Source organism: Geotrypetes seraphini, chromosome 15 (assembly GCF_902459505.1).
Source record: "Geotrypetes seraphini chromosome 15, aGeoSer1.1, whole genome shotgun sequence".
Taxonomy (NCBI): Eukaryota; Metazoa; Chordata; class Amphibia; order Gymnophiona; family Dermophiidae; genus Geotrypetes; species Geotrypetes seraphini.
This window is the reverse complement of record NC_047098.1, coordinates 70,368,433-70,392,289: the sequence shown is the minus strand read 5'-3', so window position 1 is coordinate 70,392,289 and position 23,857 is coordinate 70,368,433. Positions and strand designations below refer to the sequence as shown.

The 23,857-nt window shown below is 45.6% G+C and overlaps 1 protein-coding gene across 3 annotated transcripts in view; it reads right to left on the bottom strand.

The window, feature by feature from the left end:
* SGSM2 (small G protein signaling modulator 2) overlaps positions 1-23,857 on the bottom strand; it is a 278,910-nt gene that overhangs the window by 165,210 nt on the left and 89,843 nt on the right. For all 3 annotated transcript variants that reach the window (XM_033921351.1, XM_033921352.1, XM_033921353.1), the window contains exon 11: positions 8,238-8,370. In XM_033921351.1, the coding sequence (XP_033777242.1) occupies positions 8,238-8,370 (133 nt within the window). The remainder of the gene's footprint in view (positions 1-8,237; positions 8,371-23,857) is intronic.

Genomic DNA, 23,857 nt, shown 5'->3' with positions numbered 1-23,857 from the left:
GCAGTGCTTATTAGCAAAAGATTGCAATGCCAAACTAAACTACCGTATTTTCGCGGATATAACGCGCACCATTGTAAAACGCGCACAGGGGTATAGCGCGCAGAAATCACGATGATATGTATAAAAACTTTTCTATACCGCGCTCAGGCATATAACGCGCATGCTGCCCGACTCTCCTTTCGCCCGCCCTGACTTTCCGTGCGCTGTCCCGACTCTCCGTTCACCCCCCCTGACTTCCGTGCACTGCCCTGACTTTCCGTGCACTGTCCTCCCTTGAAGTCCTGTCCCCCCTTGAAGGTCTGTCCCCATCCTGAAAGCCTGATGCCCCCCCCGACGTCCGATACATCCCCCCCCCCCGGCAGGACCACTCGCACCCTCACCCCGAAGGACCGCCGACTCCCCAACAATATCGGGCCAGGAGGGAGCCCAAACCCTCCTGGCCACGGCGACCCCCTAACCCCACCCCGCACTACATTACGGGCAGGAGGGATCCCAGGCCCTCCTGCCCTCGACGCAAACCCCCTCCCCCCAACGACCGCCCCCCCCCAAGAACCTCCGCCCGTCCCCCAGCCGACCCGCGACCCCCCTGGCCGACCCCCACGACACCCCCACCCGCCTTCCCCGTACCTTTGTGTAGTTGGGCCAGAAGGGAGCCCAAACCCTCCTGGCCACGGCGACCCCCTAACCCCACCCCGCACTACATTACGGGCAGGAGGGATCCCAGGCCCTCCTGCCCTCGACGCAAACCCCCCTCCCCCCCAGCCGACCCGCGACCCCCCTGGCCGACCCCCACGACCCCCCCACCCCCCTTCCCCGTACCTTTGGAAGTTGGCCGGACAGACGGGAGCCAAACCCGCCTGTCCGGCAGGCAGCCAACGAAGGAATGAGGCCGGATTGGCCCATCCGTCCTAAAGCTCCGCCTACTGGTGGGGCCTAAGGCGCGTGGGCCAATCAGAATAGGCCCTGGAGCCTTAGGTCCCACCTGGGGGCGCGGCCTGAGACACATGGTCGGGTTTGGCCCATGTGCCTCAGGCCGCGCCCCCAGGTGGGACCTAAGGCTCCAGGGCCTATTCTGATTGGCCCACGCGCCTTAGGCCCCACCAGTAGGCGGAGCTTTAGGACGGATGGGCCAATCCGGCCTCATTCCTTCGTTGGCTGCCTGCCGGACAGGCGGGTTTGGCTCCCGTCTGTCCGGCCAACTTCCAAAGATACGGGGAAGGGGGGTGGGGGGGGCGTGGGGGTCGGCCAGGGGGGTCGCGGGTCGGCTGGGGGGGCGGTCGGAGGGTCGTGGGGGGGGGCGGTCGTTGGAGGGAGGGGGGTTTGCGTCGAGGGCAGGAGGGCCTGGGATCCCTCCTGCCCGTAATGTAGTGCGGGGTGGGGTTAGGGGGTCGCCGTGGCCAGGAGGGTTTGGGCTCCCTCCTGGCCCGATATTGTTGGGGAGTCGGCGGTCCTTCGGGGTGAGGGTGCGAGTGGTCCTGCCGGGGGGGGGGATGTATCGGACGTCGGGGAGTCGGCCGGGCAAGAGGGCTTGGGCTCCCTCTTGCTCCGATCGTGGATGCGGGTGCGGGTGGGAGTGCGTGCGAGCGGTCGTTCGGGGTGGGGGTGCGAGCGGTCCTGCTGGGGGGGGTGAATCGGGCGTCGGGCGGGGTGGGAACTATGTTAAAAAACTTTTGTATACCGCGCTCAGGCATATAACGCGCAAGGGGTATGCGCGGTACGTAAAATCACGTATAACGCGCGCGTTATATCCGCGAAAATACGGTACTTGCAAAGGATTCATATGGTCGTTTTGCAGTTTTAATCTTTTAATTGTTTATGCTCCCACAATTTATAAACATGCTTTCTTTCAGAACCTTGCCAAGATAGCCTCTTATTTTGGCTGGTGATTTGAATCAAGTTTTGGATAATTCTTTAGATAGATCCTCCCCAGGACAGCAGCCTTCTCTACCTCATAAAGGTGTTCCTTATTTATTCAACTTTAGATCAAAGAGACATCTTTCTCGTTCTCATTTAACTTGGTCTCGCATAGATTATATTCTAGTATCTCAATTATTGTTCCCTTGAGTTCTTTCTTCTGTCACTGGTCTGCAGGCAATTTCAGAACATTCTCTGATATTTATAGATATGGAAGTAGGAAATCGCAGTTGAAGGGGGGGGGGGGGGTTGGTGTTTTCCTGTTTATTTGTATGAGGATCCCCATTTTCAACAATATCTTGTGCAAAGGTGGGCAGATTATGCCCATTTTAATTCAGAACATACTACAGATCCGATCCTATACTGGGAAGCCTCTAAAGCAGTAATTAGGGGACATGTCATTGCATATGTAGCTGCAAGAAATTGAAGAATTGCTTCAAAAATTATCTTCTTTGAATGCCAATTTCAAAGTGCTAAGAAGAATTATCTACATCGCCCTACAATGGCACATAAGGAAGGAATGTTGGCAGCACAGGTAGCTTTGAACACTCTGCTACATGAAAGAATAAGCGTAGTACTATCTATAGAAAATTACGTTTTTTCCGTTTTGGAAATCGCCCTGGACGTTACTTTGCTTGTCTTACCAAGGCCTGGAATGGGCCCAGGTCGGTTCACACTATTCGTCTTTCGGATGGAACTATTACTAACGCCACTAATAAGATCTCTCAAGCTTTCTGTGATTATTTTTCCTGTTAGAGCTTGGGCAGGCAAGCGGCGAAAAGGGCGAACAGAATGCTAGGAATGATTAAGAAGGGGATCACAAGCAGATCGGAGAAGGTTATCATGCCGCTGTACCAGGCTATGGTACGCCCTCATCTTGAATATTGCGTCCAGCACTAGTCACCGTACATGAAGAAGGACACAGTGCTACTCAAGAGGATTCAGAGAAGAGCGACTAAAATGGTTAAGGGGCTGGAGGAGTTGCCGTACAGTGAAAGATTAGAGAAACTGGGCCTCTTTTCCCTAGAGAAGAGGAGACTGTGAGGGGACATGATCAAAACATTCAAAATACTGAAGGGAATACAATTAGTAGAGAAAGACAGACTGTTCACCCTCTCCAAGGTAGGGAGAACGAGAGGGCACTCTTGGGGATAGATTCCGCACAAACGTAAGGAAGTTCTTCTTCACCCAGAGAGTGGTAGAGAACTGGAACGCTCTTCCGGAGTCTGTTATAGGGGAAGACACCCTCCAGGGTTTCAAGACAAAGTTGGACAAGTTCATGCTAAACTGGTGAGACTGGACTCATTTGGAGCACTAGTCTTGACCTTGGGGCTGCTGCGTGAGTGGACTGCTGGGCAGGATGGACCGCTAGTCTGACCCAGCAGCGGCAATTCTTGTTCTTATGTTTCCTTCATACCTATATGAGAAAATTCCCACTCAGGCTACTTCATCTCTTACCAGACTCATAAATTCTGCCTTACTACCAGGTCTATTTACTGCAGAGATGGGCCACATTGCTCTGACTTCACTACTGAAAAAAACTGATCTAGAAGCATCCTCACCATCCAGTTATCGACCCATCTAATATAATAAAGAGCTAGCCGCGCATGCGCATTGCTATTTGCGTGTTCTGTGCGTGTAGGTCTGTGGCCGAAGGAGTGCGCATGCGCGCTAATACGTCGATCGCCTCCACAGGCCGCACCGCAGCCAGACGAAGGGAAAGGGGAGGGGGGGGGAGGAGGGTTTCGAGGGAGCAGGCTGGCCGCATAAATTATTTTCATTTCAAATCTGCCACTGCCGCCGCGGCTCCTCTCTCATCTTCCGACATAATATAAGTGCAGCTCATGAGAGGAGCCGCGGCGGTGGCTTTGATAACGGCTCCCTTAGTTTTTCGCTGGATTTTTTTTTAAAGTTTAAAACTGCCACCGTGGCTCCTCTCACGATCCTGTGTCAGAGAAGGCTTCCGACGCAGGCCGGATCGTGAGAGGAGCCGCGTAGGCATCTTTAAACTTAAAAAAAAAATCCAGCAAAGAACTAAGGGAGCCGTTTTATCTCCATGCTGCTACGAAGGAACAGGTGAAGGGGAGGGAAATGCTGATGCTGATGCACAGGGAGCAGGCAGGCATGGCAGGCAAGCAGGGGGAGAGGGAAAGGGGCTGCTTTGGGGGTAGGGGTGTGCTGGGGGTACACAGCAATCATGGGCAGGGGATCACAGAGCAGGCAGCCATGGTTCAACAAGGGGAGAGGGAAAGGGGGCTGCTTTGGGGTGAGGGGTTTGCTGGGCCAGAGAGCAATCATAGGGGGGAAACAGAAGGGGGCCATGGAGCAGGCAGGCATGGCACAAAAGGGGGCAGGGGCATTGGGAAATGGGGCTGCTTTGGGGGGAAGGGTGTGCTGGGGGCACACACCAATCATGCCGGGGAAGAGAAGGGGGCCACAGAGAGATAGGCAGGCATGGCGCAATGGAGAAATACAGGCAGGCAGGGCGCAAGACAGAGACACAGACAGAAAGAATGACAGACAGACAGACAGCATCCAAGCACAGAGAGAGAAAGGAAAAAAAAACCAGTCGTCTACTCTAGCACCCGTTGGACAGGGGGAGAACGAAAGAGATGCTGATGGACAGGGGGTTGAAGAAAAGGAACGGAGGACTAATGTTGGACAGGGGGAGAAGGAAAGAGATGCTGCTGGACAGGGGGGGAGGTAAAACAAAGGGACAAGGGCTGCTGCTGCATAAGGAGAGCAGTGAAGGGGTGGTGGTGGACACAGGGGAGGTAAAAGGAAGGGAAAATGGACAGGGGGAGCAGGCAAGGGGTGGTGATAGACAGCCAAGGAAAAAGAAAGGCAGAAAGAAAAAAAGTGGCTAAGGAGAGAGAGAGAAAGAAATAAAGACAGACAGACACACACACACACATATGTTCTAGCACCCGTTAATGTAACGGGCTTAAAGACTAGTAGTGAATATTCTTCTCCTGACCAAAATGTTAGAGTCTATCATATCTGCTCAGCTGTCTTCATACTTAGAGAGATTCTCCATTCTTCTACCTTGCCAATATGGTTTCAGACCCAACTTCAGTACCGAATCTCTATTGGTCTCACTAATTTCAAAGGTTCAAAATTACATTCATGGAACAACTTTGCAATCCTATTATAATTTGATCTATCTGCGGCCTTTGACGTCGTTCACCACGATATCTTGATCTACCAACTTTCCGAAATAGGCATTGATTCTACAGTGTTAGACTGGTTTTCAAAATTCCTACGATCTCGCTCATATACTATTAATATGAATGGCACCATGTCATCTTCTTGGAAGCCTCTATGCGAGTCCCACAGGGATCCTCTCTATCCCCTATCCTCTTCCCTCTTCAACATCTATAGGTCTACTTTAAAACTTTTCCACCTATCTCCCTTTGAAACATTATACACATATACAGATGACATCTTGGTCCTTCTTGAGATAGATTCTAATCTCACAAACCTCGCTGAAAATATAATAGCATGCATAATGAAACTTCAATCTTGGGCCCTTACTGTGCAAATGAAGCTGAATGAGTTCAAAACCAAAATAGATGGCTTGGCCCTAAACTAGATCAACTACCTTTATCCATTTCACTGCCATCTGGATCTTCAATAAGATTGAATTCTCAAGTAAAGTTCTGGGTGTCATTATAGACTCAACACTCTCATTCAATGACCATCTTAATTCTCTGGTTAAAAAAAAAATACTTCTTTAGTCTCCATATGCTGATGAAAGTGAGATCCTGCTTCCATCAACAACATTTTGCTGTCTTTCGAGGTTGGATTATTGTAATTCAGTCTATCTAAGTCTAACCAAGAAAAGTCTTCAAAGACTTCAACAGATCCAGAATACTGCAGCTAGGTTTAAGAATCCCCTCTATAAATCTAGAACAATTTCTGTAATCTGTCCTTGAATAAATAGGTACACGCGGAATAGATGTATTTGTATAACATAACATACTTCATCTGCGAGTGTGCCAATACCAGATATGATTGGTCTGCCAGGTTTATGGATTTTCGTCAGCATGTAGAATGTGCCCACAGAAGGATGGTTAGGTATGATTTTCTTTAAATGGAGCTTTGGAAGTGTTTCAACGAAGCTATTTTTTTAACTGTTTAGTGAAAGTGACATTATAACTCTGCCCAGGGCATACCCATTTCAAGATGGCTGCATATACTAGTCGCTACCATCTTGAATGGGTCACATGACAGGAAGTTAAATCAATCATCCTCCTAAGGAGTATGTGCGGTTTGTTTTTCACCATCGTTTCATTTTAATTTTTAGCTGATCACTCCTCCAAGCTTGTTTTTTTAACCCCTCCATTTTTTCTTTTTTTTACAAATGATCATATAAAAATGCTCATTCTACGCATGGGCAACACCTTCCTTTCAAAAAAAATCAGAGCTCTTTAAGGTGATTTTCACAAAGTCACTACATGCTGATATCTTCTCAAATCATACTGGTTTTAAACTCCTGTTTTGTGACCAGTCCTGAATTAGCAGCAAAAAGGCAGAAATCCGTTAAAGCTAAAATGTTCATGCTTTTGCTTAACCAAATGCATGTCTGACTGTGATTGTCTCCATGTCAGAAAGAGGGAGAAGCAGGGATCGCAGGAACCTATTCTGCTTCCCTAATGCCAGCCTTGTCAAAGTCCACTGCTGTTTGGTGGGCCTGAGTCCAAACTGGGGTGGAAAAAGAATCTAATGTTTATGTTTATTCAAATTTGATATACTGCCGAATCTTTAACATAGTTCTCGACTGTTTACATAAACACTAAATATGTATATTAAAATAAAAAAGGAACGCCATTTAAACTATGAAAGCAAACAAAAACCAAACAAATTACATTACAATTCCAAATTTAAACTATATTGTGTATTTTCAAGGAAGATCCGCTGAAACCGTCAATAGTTCAGTGGGCTGAGAACTAGGGGAACTGTGGCTTCTTGTGATCCTGAGCAAATCACTTAACCTATCATTGCTCCTGAGACAAAGAAAGTACCTGAATATAATATGTAATCTGCTTTGGTTGTACTACAGAATATATTACTCATACCCACAAAAAATTCATTTAAACTCTTTGTTTTGTAACAACTCATTTTTTAAATTGTAGTTGCCATTGGATATGCTGACAAAGACATGTATATTTCCCAGTAGCCTCATACATATTGTACAAAAGATTTATACTCAGAAAAGGCTTTCATTAAATACTTGAGGAATTGTGAACCAGGGCATCCTAATCCCTACCTAGACACCTTTTGCAAAATGGAGTTTCATATTTGTAGGCAAATTTATGCACACATCTCGGGGACATATTCTAGGCACAGGAATTGGAAACATGGACACACGTTTGATTTTTTTTTTTTCCTAAAGCATGCATTAACTTTACTCTGAGATAGTACCTTTATAAAATGAAAGTGCAGATGTGTGTGGATGCTTTTCTCTGACATGATTTTGGTACCAAGTCACTGCAGATAGCCTGGCAGTTTGAAAATTACTGTTTAAGCTGTTAAAGCTCCATGCAGTGGATGGACCTCAAATCATGCAGCTTTTTCCAGGAAAAATAAGGTACTGCAAAACTGCACCGATTGGTTTGGAACATTTTTAATAAGCAAGTAAACTATAGATTGTTCCACCTTCCCCCACTTTTTTGGCTGTTATAGTGACATTTGCTCATTTCCAGATACACCCCCTCATAGTATGCAATTCAGAAATTATAACTGAAAAACCACGATCTGGAGAGGTGAATGCCAGAGGGTCACCCACTTTCCTTTGGAGCTCTCCTTCAATGTGCTCAATTTATTTTTTTGAAACACCATTAACCACAAAAGCATTATTTTCAGAGAATATAAGCATAGCCATATTGGGACATATCAAAGGTCCATCAAGCCCAGCATCCTGTTTCCTAAAGTAGTCAATCTAGGGCCAGGGGAATGCATGTTAAATTATTGGAGGGATTATAAACTAAATGATTTAGAACCTGAATCTGTTCCAGTCCTATATTGGGAGACTGCAAAGTGGTCTTCTGAGTGGAGATAATTAACTAGTGGAATCATGCAAAAAAAGATAACATTATATAAGAACATAAGAGTGGCCATACTGGAACAGACCAAAGGTTCATCAAGCCTAATAACAGTGGCTAGATCAGGTCACAAGATCCCAAGAGTAAAACAGAATTTATGCTGTTAGTCCTAAAAAAAAGCAGTGGATTTTTCCTATTATCCAAAACTAACTTTGCCTTCTCAACTCTCCATTCCTTCACAGCACAGAGTATGAAACTGGTAAGAAATGAAGAACATACTGTTACCATGCCTGTGCCCTGCACAGATGATCCTGAAGACATAATCTGCTGCCATTTCATCATTGAAGTTCTCTTCCAGGTCCACAGATTTATTTGTGCTGTTTCTTTTCCGCAGCCGTGGAAAAACTTTTCCCTACAACATAGCAACATTGAAACATATTCAATGGCTGTGTGAAATCCAATACAAGGCTTGTTGTATAATAGAAACCCTTAGTTCATTCGTTTTCTATAAGGTGGTAAGTGGGAGGAGCAATTAAGCTAGATTAACTGGAAATCTCTGGCAAGCTCAGTGGCAGAGATCTTGGACATGGAATTCAAATGGCGAGATTCAAGTTAGAAAAGCAAACAGCACTGCAAGTGGATTGAAACTGAGACCATGGGAGGGAGAAACATAGAAACATGAAGGCAGATAAAAGCCATATGATCCATCCAGTCTGCCCATCTCTCCCTAAGTGATTCCACGTGCCTGTCTCAGGTTTTCTTTAATTCAGACACGGTCCTTATCTCCACCACCTCCACTGGGAGACTATTCCATGCATCTACCACCCTTTCTGTAAAAATGTATTTCCTCAAATTACTCCTAAACCTATCACCTCTTAACCTCATTCTATGCCCTCTCACTCTGGAGTTTTCTTTCCTGGCTATTTCCCATGGTCATCAGCAAACCCTTCAATGCTAGACCATATCCAGTGACCAGCATTGAATTTCTAGGGGTTTTGGCCACTAGAAACAGTACCAATTAAGCTGGTTGACCAGTTAACTTACAATATAGTGGCCAAAGAGAGACCTGCTATTTATCTGGCAGCTAAACTTAGCTGGTCAGCCAATGAATATTGTCACTAACCAGCTATGTTACTCGACATAGCCAGTGACTGGGCTAGACTCTAACCGTTGAATATTTAGCAGACATAGCCATTCACAATTAGCTAGCTTAGTGCTATTTAAGCAGCCAGAAGCCATTCGGACGGCAAGAGTTTTAATCTAGTTTATCCCTCCTCCTATTTCTTATGACCTTAGGCAGGTCATTTAACCTTCACTTCATCCAAAGTTAGATTATAATCCTTCTTAGGAAAGAGAACATTTTTTTTATTTTTTTTTTTTTTTCCATTATTTTTTATTTTCTAATTTTTCATAAAGTGTACATAATAATAAAATACAATTGATAAATGCATATTATCACTTTTATATCTAATACATTATATATCTGAATTTGATTTTCCCCCTCACCCTCCCCCCTCCCTTTCATTACTTTAATATAATATTTTAATTTTCAAATTTTTATAAACAGTATACAACATATTAGAATACAATTGATAAATATTCAATAACTTTTTTATATCTAATACAATATAATCTAAACAAATTTTGTCCCATTTCCCTCCCCCCACCCTTTTATTACCTTTTATTCATACGTTACATTTTGTATAATATATTATAACATACTATGTATAAATTAATTTTTCTTACCCCCCCTCTATGTGTGTCATAAAAAGATCCTTAAAAGAAGAAAAGAAGAAGAAAACATCATATTATTTATTCATTACAGTATTTTGTCAATGGCCCCCATATTTTTATAAATTTAGTATATGTCCCTTTTTGTATTGCTATTGTTCTTTCCATTTTAAAAATATGACATATTGTATTCCACCAAAATGTGTAATTTAGGTTGTTGTAATTTTTCCAATTGTTAGTTATATGTTGAATGGCAACCCCTGTCATAATTAATAAAAGCTTATTATTTTCTGGTGAAATTTGACTTTTTATTCTCATCATTGTTCTAAATAAATAAATAAATAAATAAAATTGGGGGCGTGGCTTAACGCGAACACAGGATGGAGGTGTGATCGAGACGCTCCTCTATATCTGGGCAAAATTTTAAAATTATAATTCTCTTATTGTTGATTTTGAGGTGAAAAAACAAGTTTAAATTAAACTTAAAACTATTACAAACTAATATTGAGCTCCTCCGATAAAATCGAGATAGATACTGAGAGAGGAAAACTGAAAGAAAGATTGCCGGTTTTTCTCTCAGCGCTGGTTTGACGCGGCAGATAACTGACAGAAAAGAAATCTATTAACAGAAACAATCGGATAACAACGCTGTTATTAAAGAGTGAAAAAAGAGGTACTGCTGAGAGTTGGGTGAAGTCTGGGTGAGAACATTTTTTTTAGTTACTTAGTGTTATAGTCTGTCCTCCCAGAAGAGCTCAGAATGGGTTACAGGACAGATTACAGCAGAGTTACATACGTGAATACATTCTGCAGTATGTGGTTACAGTTGCAAGTGGTAAGGCTTGGTGCAAGATAGAATCAGGGTCTATCATTCCCCTCTGCAAAAGGTATATCCCGCATAGGAAAACTAGGAACATCCCTCCCCTTTAGAACCACAGAACTCTGGAACAACCTCACATCCCCGCTCAGAATTTCAAGCTCCCTCCAATCCTTCCACAAACACCTGAAAACTTGGCTCTTTTCAAAAATCTAACACTTCCCGCTCTTTGGTACCCTGTCCCTCTTTATCTTCCTAGTTCCTTTCCTATAACCCTTCATTGTAGCTCCTTTTCAACCTAACCCTGTAAACCGTGCCGAGCTCTACGCTTGTGGAGATGGTGCGGTATACAAACCTAAGGTTTAGTTTAGTTTAGTATATACAAGGAGAAGGAATGAGGGTAAGGAACAGGAAGACACAAGTAACAATTTTGATTGCCTTTTGCATCTATTCCATTTACAGTTAATGCTAGACTTTCAAGGAGGTGGTCTCGGGTAAAACTGAGTATTTGTTTTTATATAAGAAAGGTGTGAATGTAAGTGGGGCAAGATACAGGATAGGGCATGGGTGCGACAGTAACGTCGTTTATGCTTATAGATTTGGTGTTTAATATATCACATTAAGTAACCAATTAGGTCTTCACTGGTTTCCTTGTTCAAAAGTTTCTTATTTGACACTATTCAGTTGCTAAGTGCCTGTCCTTGTCCACAGCTTCTTATAGGACACCATCCAGTTGCTAAGTGCTTTCAATGTTAAGGGACGAGCGCAATATTTAAGCCCTCTCCTTTACCTCTATACTAGTTCCATCAAGGTATGCTAAGTTTGTCTAGTCCTCTCTCTACCTAGTTGTCTAGATTCTCTTCTTGCTTAGATATCAAGTTGCCTAGCTTCCCCCCCCCAAAAAAAAAAAAAAAAAAATATATATATATTTTCACAACCCAAAAGCTCACCAAAGGCTCACCAACCTCTCACCATGAAGCCACCCTCGTGGCCCTTTCTCCTCTTACTTTGCTTTTCCATCAACTCCACCCTCTGCGTAATACCTCCTTCTCCCGATCTTCTCAATTCCGCAAATACCAATAATATCTGCCCTGGCCTCAAAATCCCCACGCTGATTCGCACCAGACCACATCCTCCCAAAAAAAAACCCCGAAGAATCAACCATGCTTCTTTAAAGTCTGTTTCCCCTGCCAATCTCCCCAACCTTGCCTCTGACTCGCTCACCCCAGTCCCAATGCTTTATTGCAACAAGATTCAAATTCTGAAGGACCTACTTGAAGATTCTGACCCTGGTTTCCTATGCATCACGGAATCATGGATTAAAAAAGATGACCTATTTACACAAAATGAACTCTGCTTCCATGGCTACTAAGGTCTCTTTTCACCTAGATCTAACCGTAAAGGAGGTGGCCTGGCAATTCTCTACAAATCCTTTTTCGATGTTCAGCTCCTCGAAAGGGGTTGCCACACCTCACTAGAATACATGCTTGCTTCCGTCAACGATGAATTTCACCCTCACCCACTGGGCATCCTGCTCCTATACCGCCCACCTACCCCTTGGAACAACTCCTCCGAACTCGTCCTTGAGACTATAACAAACGCCTTCCTCAAGTTCCAAAGATTATTGATCATCGGAGACATCAATCTCCACCTAGACGACATCACCAGCAAGGATACGATTGAACTTATTAGCTTCCTCACCTCCCTTGGCCTCACCCCCCCTGCACCATCCCCAACCCACGAAAAGGGGCACACACTAGACCTCATTAGCTTCCTCGACCTTACCGCTCACAAGACGTCAATTGACGACACTCGCTGGGAACATGTCCCCTGGTCTGACCACTTCCTAGGGGCTTTCTGTCTCCCCATCTTTATGTCGCACCTTGGGGCTCCACCCCGTACTTCCAACCCCATTACCTTCCACAAAAAAATCACAAGCGACCTGTTCTGGTCTAAATTTCTCAATCTATTCTCCTCTGCCCCTAAGCCTGCAGATTCAGGTACTAATTGGCATAACTGGGTCGCTCTCTCCAAATCCACCTATCTTTCCCTCGCCCCCCTTTCCACTAAATCCATCTCCTATCCCCGCAAGGCCCCTTGGTTCCTCCCATATCACAGAGAGCTAAAACAGAAATGTCGAGCTCTGGAGCGCATATGGAAAAAATCAAAATGTCCTATAGACAGACAGTCCTGGAGAGTCAATATCAAGCTGTACAATACAGCACTAAAAAAAGTAAGAAAGAACTTCTATGGTGACAAAATCTCCAGATCCAACAATCAAAGCAGTACTCTATTCAACATCTGGCGCTCCCTAACCTCCAAGAGAGACCCCACCTTGCTCCCCTCCTCTCCCTCAGCCGATGTTCTAGCAAAATTCTTCAACGATAAGGTTTCTTCCTTGAGATGCTCTTTCTCTCCTTCAGTCTCTTAAAACTCCCTAGTGCCCACCGATTCCACTCCCACCCTAATGGTCTCCAACCCTGTCCCAGCTGACAGATCCTGGACCACCTTTGAGCGCGTATCTGAATCCCTGGTCCTCAGTCTCTGCCTCAAACTGAAATCCTGTAATTGCTCCTTGGACCCATTTCCCTCCAACCTATATGAGAACATTCCTGCTCAGGCTATTTCTTCTATCACCATTCTCATAAACTCCGCCCTTCAGTCGGGCCATTTCTCCCTAGAAATGGGTCATATCGCCTTGACCCCACTACTGAAAAAATCTGACCTTGACCCTTCCATACCATCCAGCTATCACCCAATTGCAAATATCCCTCTCCTAACCAAGATGCTAGAGTCCATCATTTCTTCCCAACTCTCATCATACTTAGAGAGATTCTCTATTCTTTTACCCTATCAATATGGCTTTCGTCCTAACTTCAGCACCGAATCCCTACTGTCTTCCCTGATTTCAAGGGTTCAACAACTTCACTCTCGAAACAAGTTCGCCATCCTCCTACAATTTGACCTTTCCGCTGCTTTGCTTTCGACGTTGTTCACCATGATATTCTTGTTTACCAACTCTCTGAGATAGGTATCAACTCCACAGTCCTAGGATGGTTCTCTAAATTCCTCCACTCTCGTTCTTACATTGTTAACATGAATGGCATCTCATCCTCCCCCTGGAAACCAAATTGTGGAGTCCCGCAAGGCTCTCCACTATCCCCTATCCTTTTCAACATCTATATGTCCTCCCTAAAACTCCTCCACCTATCCCCCCCCTTGAAACAATTTACACTTATGCAGACGACATCTTCGTCCTCCTCGAGACTGATTCGAACCTCACCGACCTGTCTAAGAACATATCCTCTTGTATAATGAACCTACAATCCTGGGCCCACACTGTGCAAATGAAATTGAATGAGTCCAAAACAAGACTTCTTTGGCTCGGTCCAAAACTAGATCACCTACCCACCTCCATCCCACTACCCTCTGGCTCCTCTCTGCAGCTTGAGTTCTCGAGCAAGGCCTTGGGCATCATCATTGATTCCACATTGTCCTTCAATGACCACCTCCAATCCTTGGTAAAAAAAATGCTTTTTCAGCCTTCACATGCTGAGGAAAGTTAGATCCTGCTTCCATCAAAAACATTTTACCCTCCTTGTCCAATCCATCATCCTCTCTAGATTGGACTATTGCAACTCTATCTACTTAAGCCTAACTAAGAAAAACCTCCACAGACTCCAACGGATTCAGAATGCCGCGGCCAAGCTCATCTTTGCTAAAAGTAAATTTGACCATGTCTACCCGCTCCTGGCCAAGCTCCACTGGCTTCCGATAATCGCCAGGGTCCACTATAAATGCGCCTGTTTAACTTTCAAAATCCTATATGGTATCCTCCCTCCCTTTATCCCTCTTTCTTGGAATTCCTCAAACCCTAATACCACTAGATCCTACCACAAATTAAAACTATCCTTCCCCTTGCTAAAAGGCATTTCCAAGTCCTCTAAATTTTCTTCACACTTCTACCTCTAACCCTCTGTTGTAGTTCCTTCCTATTTCTCCTACTGTAAACCGCGTCGAGCTCTACGAACGTGGAGATGATGCGGTATACAAACTTAAGGATTAGATTAGATTTCCTGTTTTCCAACACATTATCACATCACATTAAGTAAACAGATACGATTTCACTGCTTTCAGGAAGTTTAGTAATGAATTGAGCAAGTATATAGAGTATGGGGTTTGGTTCCAGAGTTTAGGTATGAAATGTGAGTATAACATAACATCATTTTTTATTTATATATCACATAAGCCTTACAGTTCAAAGTGGTTTACAGGATAAAAAACAAGGCAACAGAAATATTGTAAATAATAACATCACTGAATGCCTCACAAGCTTCAAGCTCAGCTGCTGACAGTGATTTCTTAAAATCTTCATCCTGCATAAAGGACGATCTGTGGGCCTATAAATATCCCTTCTTTCAGTTTTGCAGTGCTGATTTTTGGAAATTTCTGGCGAGTATGCTTTACCCATGGCCTTTACCAGGTTCTTTACCCTGCTTGATATGAAGAGGTGGAAGAAATATTTCATGAAGATCCACCAATGGCATAAATTTCACACGGTTTGTCTCTGAGTTATAGGTATCCCTCAGCTGCCAGACCTACTTGACATAGGGCTCCTTTTACAAAGGTGCGCTAGGGCCTTAACGCGCGCAATAGCGCATGTTAAATTCCCGAGTGGCTACCGCACGCTATAGCGGTGGTAATTTTGTGCGTGCGTTAAAAACCCTAGCACACCTTTGTAAAAGGAGCCCATAATGTTCAGCTGTAGATCTGCTATCCCACAAGTACAGGAAACAGCAGTATTTAGTGAATCCTCCTTGCATTCCCATTAGCATGCCAATGACCTTCAGATGTTCCACTGATGTGGTGTGATTGCTTCTAGTAAATTCTCCTTTAGATGAGCAGAATGGGCAATTGGTATACTGGTTTGGAATTTCCGTTGTACAGTAACACTGCCTTCAAGCTTCTCTGTGAAGAATCAATGAAGAGATGCCATTCATCTGGACAATGCACTTGTGACAAACTGTTGAAGAGCCCGTTGATGTCATGACAAAAGCACAATGAGCCATTTACAGTGAAGAATGTTGTTAAGTTATGATTCCTTTTCTGTAATGAGTTATACAGTCAAACCTCGGTTTGCGAGTAACCCGGTTTGCGAGTGTTTTGCAAAACGAGCAAAACACTCAGCAAACTTTTGACTCACAAACCGAGTGTTGATTCGATTTGTGAGCACCCCCCCCCCCCCGGAATCGCTCCCCCCACTCGCAAAGGCCCCCTTGCTCCAACTGGCACCCCCCCCCCCCCGTGCGAACCGACACCCCCCGCGCGAACAACTTAAACTTACCCCTGTCTGGCACCGGTACGCAGGCACAGCCGGAAGATGTTCTAGGCACCGGCATGATCTGTGCCTGTGTGCCGGTGCCAGACAGGGGTAAGTTTAAATTGTTCGCACGGGGGGGTGGTGTCGGTACGCACGGGGGGGGGGGGGGGTGTCTTTGTGAGCGGGGAGGGGAGCAGAGCTGCTGGCCTCCGGGGGGGGGGGGGAGTGGGAACGTATCAAAGCGAGTTTCCATTATTTCCTATGGGGAAACTCACTTTGATAAACAAGCATTTTGGATTACGAGCATGCTCCTGGAACGGATTATGCTTGTAATCCAAGGTACCACTGTATTAGCATCTTTTGCAAGCAAGTGCTTTTGCTTAAGCTTTGAAGCAAGAAATTCTGTTTATTCTTTTGAAAGATTTAGATCACGAATAAGATCATTGAGCTCAACTTGTATAAAGATCTCTAGTTCTGAATCTTCATCATTCACATCAGGATCAGATAATTCTAGATTGTGACCAGCTGCATCATCATCACATTCCTCATCATGTTCCACAGAAGCAAATCCATCTTGTGGAGGGACAGGAACAGGAAGTGAATCATCATGAGGAACAGGCCTAAAAGCAGAATCCAGAGTAGGATATATAATTTTGTGCTTAGATTTAGCTGAGAATCCACTTGTGTTCTCTTGGAAACAGGATGCCCCAACTTGTTTGGATCAAAAGAGATGAACAGCTGGGGAGAAGTACGATCAAATCTAATCTAATCCTTGATCTTATATACCGGATCATTCCCCTAAGGGACTCGAACCGGTTAACAAAAACATAATCATAAAGATCAATGATGAACAATAGAAAGGAAGAATTGATAGATATTAACATTTATGATCAGCTAAGCATTTTATCAGTTATTTGTAAGGTATTTTGTAAATAAGTATGTTTTCAGGGTTTTTCTGAAACAAGTCAATGGGACAAGAGTTCTAATATCTGGAGGGAGGTCATTCCAGATCTTCACCATTGTAAACGCTAAAGAGTGTGGCTTTGTCCGGTCAATGTAATAGGCAAAAACCCGTTTACAGTCCAAAGTGTGCAAAGCAATTTCTCCAGGATGATAATGAGGTTTAGGAAAAAAAACACTGGTAGAACAATCAATTGATTGAGATGAAATTCTGAGACAACTTTTGGTAGACACTTTGGATGCGTGCACAGAACCACTTTGTCCTGATAAAAAATTGTAAAGGGTGGATCTGCCACCAATGCTTGTAACTCACTGACCCTCCTGAGAGAGGTGACAGCAATAAGGAAGGCAACTTTACAGGTAAGAAACATGAGATGAGCTGTGGCCATTGGTTCAAATGATGGCTTCATCAAACTGGAAAGAATCCCAGTTAAGCAGAGTAGGAAATACTGGAAGAGGTATTGGTTCCCTGGAACTGAGTTGAAGTAGAAGGGAGAACCAATGTTGTCTGGGCCACTGTGGATCAATGAGAATCATGGTGGCTGTTTCTCACTTGAGCTTGAACAGAGTTCTCAACATGAGAGGGATTGGAGGGAATGCATATAGAAACAGGCCCGTCCAATCCAGGAGAAAAGCATCTGCTTCCAGACAGAGAGAAGAGTAAAGCCTGGAGCAAAACTGTGGCAATTGGTGATTGTGAGGAGATGCAAACAAGTCCACTTGTGGAGAGCTCCATTGAGCAAAGATGGACTGGAGAGTTGCAGAGTCGAGAGCTGAAGAATTCTGCTGAGGCTGTCTGCTACGGAATTCTTCTCCCCTTGAATGTAGTCAGCCTTTAAGAACAGGTTGCGAGCTGTCGCCCAAGTCCAGATTTTCTGGGCCTCCTGACACAACAGGAGAGATCCCGTGTCTCCTTGCTTGTTTATGTAATACATAGCTGCTTGATTGTATGTGCGAAGGAGAACTTGGGGGCAGAGAAGATGATGGAAGGCCTTCAGGACATAATAGATCGCTCTGAGTTTCAGGAAATTGATGTGAAATTTTCGCTCCTTGGTGATCCAAAGACCCTGAGTCTGAAGATCGTACATATGAGCCCCCAAAGCATAAGGGGATGCGTCCGTCATGATGACCTTGTGATGAGCAGGTAAGTGAAAAAGGAGACCTCTGAATAGATTGGAACAGGTCATCCACCATTAAAGCGACTGCAGAAGAGATGATTTTACAGATATATGTTGTGAGAGACAATCTGTCGCTTGAGACCACTGAGAGGCAAGGGTCCACTGAGGAGTGTGAAGGTGTAGTCTTGCCAGTCGCGTCATATGGACAGTGGAAGCCATGTGGCTGAGCAGAACCATCATGTGCCTTGCTGAGATGGATTGAAGAGGAAGCAATTGTTGACAAAGGCGGATGAGAGACTTAAGGCGATCTTGAGGAAGAAACGCTCTCATGAGAGTGGTGTCTAGGATTGCCCCAATGAACTGCAGACGTTGAGATGGAAGAAGATGTAATTTGGGGAAGTTGACTTTGAATCCCAGAACCTGAAGAAAAGAAATGGTCTGAGATGTTGCTTGGACCACTTCTTGAGACGATACAGACTTGATCAACAAGTCGTCCAGATAAGGGAAGACCTGAAGGCCGTGTGATCGGAGAGATGCAGCCACTACAATGAGGCACTTCGTGAAGATTCTGGGAGAAGATGCCAGGCCGAAGGGAAGGACCTTGTACTGGTAATGACATTGATTGATTTGAAAACAGGTACTTCCTGGAAGCTGGATGAATTGGAATATGTGTGTAAGCTTCCTTGAGATCCAGAAATCATAGCCAGTCATTCTGATTGAGGAGTATAAAGCAGGTGAGGGAGAGCATCCGGAATTTCTCCTTGACTAGAAATTTGTTGAGAGCTCTGAGATCCAGAATGAGTCTCAGTCCTCCCATCTTCTTTGGTACTGAGATGTAACGGGAGTAGAATCCCTGCTCCTGCTGGTTGAGAGGAACTTTCTCAATGGCATTCAGCAGAAGGGATTGAACCTCCAAGAGAAGAAGGGAGCACTGTGCAGTGTCCAAAGTAGACTCTCGTGGAGGATGGTCTGGTGGCAGGGTGTGAAAATTGAGAGTGTAACCCTGACATATAATGGCTAGGACCTAGAGGTCTGATGTTATGAGCTCACAGCGAGCGATGAAAAGTTGAAGTCGGCCTCCGATGGGCTGAGGCAAAGTGTGCAGAATGGTGACATTGACTATGCTCTGAAAAAACACGTCAAAAAGGCTGTGAACGCTTTTGGGTAGCAGCCTGTGGTTTATGCTGCTGATGTGGTTGCTGCTGTTTTTGTCTCCTGGGTTAAGATTGAGCAGGAGTCGCAGGTTTTGCAGCAAACCTTCTCTAATAGGAAGAAGCTGGTCTGAGGGGATGAGAAGGTGGAGGCTTCTTTTTGGACTTGACCAGAGTGTCCTATCTGGTCTCATGAGTAGACAACTTCTGGGTAGCCGTGTCCATGGAGGGACCAAAAAGCACATTTACTTACCGTAACAGGTGTTATCCAGGGACAGCAGGCAGCTATTCTCACTAATGGGTGACGTGATCCAACGGAGCCCCGATGCGGACGCCTCACAAGCAGACTTGCTTGAAGAAACTCGAAGTTTCGATTCGCCCGCACCGCGCATGCGCGAGTGCCTTCCCGCCCAGCACAGGGCACGTCTCCTCAGTTCAGATAGCTAGCAAAGAAGCCAACCCGGGGAGGTGGGTGGGTCGTGAGAATAGCTGTCTGCTGTCCCTGAATAACACCTGTTACAGTAAGTAACTGTGCTTTATCTCAGGACAAGCAGGCAGGTATTCTCACTTGGGTGACCTCCAAGCTTACCAAAGTGGGATGGTGGGAGAGTTGGCAACTTAGGAGAATAAATTTTGCAATACTGTTTGGCCAAACTGTCCATCCCGTCTGGAGAAAGTATCCAGACAATAATGAGAAGTGAAGGTATGAACCGAGGACCAAGTAGCAGCTTTACAAATTTCCTCAATAGGTGTAGATCTGAGGAAAGCCACAGAAGCTGCCATTGCTCTGACCTTATGGGCTGTGACTTTACTGTGAAGAGGAAATCCAGCCTGGGCATAGCAGAAAGAGATACAAGCTGCCATCCAATTGGAGATGGTACGCTTAGAGATAGGACGTCCCAACTTGTTTGGATCAAAGGAGACAAAAAGTTGAGGAGCAGTTCTGTGCGGTTTGGTGCGTTCCAAGTAGAATGCCAAAGCACGTTTACAGTTCAGAGTATGAAGAGCTGATTTTCCAGGATGAGAATGAGGCTTTGGAAAAAACACTGGAAGGACAATAGATTGGTTGAGATGAAACTCCGAGACTACTTTAGGAAGGAATTTCGGATGAGTACGAAGAACCACCTTGTCATGATGGAACACGGTGAAAGGTGGATCCGCAACCAACGCTTGAAGCTCACTGACTCGCCGAGCAGAAGTGAGGCCAATGAGAAACACCACTTTCCAAGTGAGATACTTCAGATGAGCCTTGTCCATTGGCTCAAAAGGAGGTCTCATCAGCTGAGTAAGAACAATATTGAGGTCCCAAACCACTGGAGGCAGTTTGAGAGAAGGATTGACATTGAAAAGTCCTTTCATGAATCTGGAAACCACAGGATGAGCAGAAATAGGTTTCCCTTCAATAGGCTGATGGAAGGCAGCAATTGCACTAAGATGGACTCGGATCGAAGTAGACTTGAGACCAGACTGAGAAAGGTGCAACAGATAGTTCAAAACTGAAGATAAGGAGGAAAGTTGAGGCTCCTTATGATGAGAAAAACACCAAGTAGAGAATCTAGTCCATTTTTGGTGATAGCATTGTCTAGTAGTAGGCTTCCGTGAAGCTTCCAAAACATCCCTCACAGATTGAGAAAACTGCAGAGGAGCTATGTTGAGAGGAACCAAGCTGTCAGGTGTAGAGACTGCAGGTTGGGATGAAGCAGAGATCCCTGGTGCTGCATAAGCAGAGAGGGAAAAACTGGTAGAAGGTAGGGCTCCCTGCTGCTGAGTTGAAGTAGAAGGGAGTACCAGGATTGTCTGGGCCACCGAGGAGCAACCAGAATCATGGTGGCATGGTCGGACTTCAGCTTGACCAGCGTCTTTTGAATTAGAGTAAACGGAGGAAACGCATATAGAAAGAGATTCATCCAGTCCAGAAGAAAAGCGATGAGGAGGTGATGAGGAGTGTAGATCCTGGAGCAGAACTGAGGCAGTTTGTAGTTGTGGGGGGCTGCAAAGAGGTCTATCTGAAGTGTTCCCCACTTAGAGATGTGATAAAGGGGCGTGGAATGGAGAGTCCATTCGTGAGGCTGTAGAAGAAGACTCAAGTTGTCCACTAAGGCATTGTCCGCCCCCTGAATGTAGACAGCTTTGAGGAAGGTGTTGTGACGAATTGCCCAATCCCAAACTTTCAGAGCTTCCTGACAGAGGGAGGCAGATCCCGTGCCTCCCTGCTTGTTGACATAATACATGGCGACTTGATTGTCTGTGCGAATGAGGACTACACGGTCGTGAAGCAGATGCTGAAAAGCATTGAGAGCATGGAAAATCGCCCTGAGTTCCAGGAGATTGATGTGACACTGACGATCCACACTGGTCCAATAGCCTTGAGTACGGAGACCATCTAGATTAACCCCCCAAAACGTAAGTTGAAGAATCGGCCGTGAGAAACTTCTGATGAGGGGGCATGTGAAAAAGTAAGCCTCTGGATAGATTGGAAGAGAGCATCCACCAGCGAAGAGACTGTGTCAGCGCAGGTGTGACCTGGATGTGTCGAGTCAGAGGGTCGGAAACCTGCGTCCATTGAGATGCCAGGGTCCACTGAGGAATTCTGAGGTGAAGTCTGGCAAAAGAAGTCATGTGCACTGTAGAAGCCATGTGACCCAGAAGAACCATTATGTGTCTCGCCGAGATGGACGGGCGAGAGGACACCAAATGAAAAAGACGGAGAACAGCTTCCAGACGTTGTTGAGGAAGGAACGCTCTGAGTTGGACAGTATCAAGAACAGCTCCGATGAATGGAAGAGTCTGAGAAGGTTGGAGATGGGATTTCGGAAAGTTGATTTCAAATCCCAGACTCTGCAGGAACCAGATAGTTTGTTGGGTCGCTAGGATGACTCCCTGAGCCGTGGAATCCTTGATGAGCCAGTCGTCCAGGTAGACCTGCAGACCATGGTTCCTGAGCGCAGTGGCCACCACCACCAGACACTCGGTGAAGACTCTGGGCGACTAGGCCAGGCCGAAAGGGAGCACTCTGTAATGAAAATAAAGATTTCCCACCCGAAATCTGAGGTATGGATGGGAGGCCGGATGGATGGGAATATGTGTGTAGGCCTCCTTGAGATCCAGAGAGCATAATCAGTCGTTCTGCTCGAGGAGGGGATACAGGGATGCTAGGGTCAACATGCAAAACTTTTCTCTGACCAGAAATTTGTTGAGCACCCTGAGATCCAAAATAGGACACAGATCGCCCGTCTTCTTTGGAACAAGGAAGTACCGGGAGTAAAAACCCTTGTTCTGTTGAGCCAAAGGAACGGGCTCGATAGCTCGAAGCTGAAGCAAAGCTTGAGCTTCCTGAAGAAGGGCGGTCTGGGTCGAGTTGGAATGATACTCTCTTGGAGGATGTTCCGGAGGAACTTGATGGAACTGAAGAGAGTATCCCTCTCTGATGATGGAAAGGTCCCAGAGGTAGGTGGTAATAGTCGTCCATCAGTGGTAAAAATGATGGAGAGGACCTCCGATAGGGGGAAAAATGGAAAAAGGCAGAACGACTGAGGTTATGCTTTGAGTGAGACAGTCAAAAAGGCTGAGGAGCCTTGGATACAGCAGGTGGCTGAGGCTTCTGCTGCTTCTGAGGATGTTGCCTCTTGACAGGCTGACGGATGGCAGGAGCCTGTTTTGGTGGAAAACGCCATTGATAAATCAAAGGAGGCTTGAAGGTTGAGATGGAGCCGCCTTCGGCTTTGGACGAAGAATGGATTGAAAAGACTTCTCGTGGTCCGAAAGCTTCTTGGTGGCTGCCTCAATGGACTCATCAAAGAGGTCATTGCCAGCACAGGGGATATTAGCCAGCCAGTCCTGTAGGTTAGGGTCTATGTCAATGGTACGGAGCCACGCCAGACGCTGCATGGCCACCGAGCAAGCAGTAGCTCGAGCAGACAGCTCAAAAGCATCATAGGATGACTGAAGAAGCTGCAGCCGAAGTTGAGACAAGGATGCAAGAACTTCTTGGTACTCGAATTGCACACGAGAATCCAAATAAGGCATGAACTTCTGAAGGATGGAGAGAAAAAACTCAAAATAGGTGATGAAATGAAAATTATAATTGAGGACTCTGGAGGTCATCATAGAATTTTGGAAGATGCGATGACCAAATCTGTCAATGGTCTTGCCCTCCCTGCCCGGAGGAACAGTGGCATAGACCTGAGAAGGGTGAGATCTTTTCAAAGAAGATTCCACCAGAAGAGATTGGTGAGATAATTGAGCAATGTCAAACCCCTTGTGATGAACAGTTCTCTATTTGGAATCCAATTTGCCTGGAACTGCTGGAATGGAATAAGGAGTTTTCAGACAGCGGACAAAGGTTTGATCCAAAAGCATGTGAAGAGGAAGCTTGAGAGATTCAGCAGGAGGGTGAGGGAGATGCCTGGTCTCAAGATTCTCCTTGGAAAACTTAGATCCAGTGTCAAGTTGAATATCCAAATCAGCAGCCATCTGACATAGGAAAGATGAAAAAGACAGCTGATCTGCTAAAGCCTGGCCTCGAGAGGGACTCGAGGATGTCGAGGCAGCGTGCTCCACTGAAGAAGGAGACCTGGATGGCGAAAAAGAACCCACCGGGTCTTCGAGGTCTGGAAGCGGAAGGGTCGAAGCAGGTGGTGGGGAATATTGGAGAAAAGGCAGCTTCCGATGAGGCGAGGCATGCCTGGATGAATGCTTCGAAGAATGCCTCGATCGATGATGCGAGCTGTGCCTCAAAGCAGGCCTCGACAACTGAGGCGAGCGTGTCCCCACCGAAGCCCCCAGAGAATGGATAGGGCTGG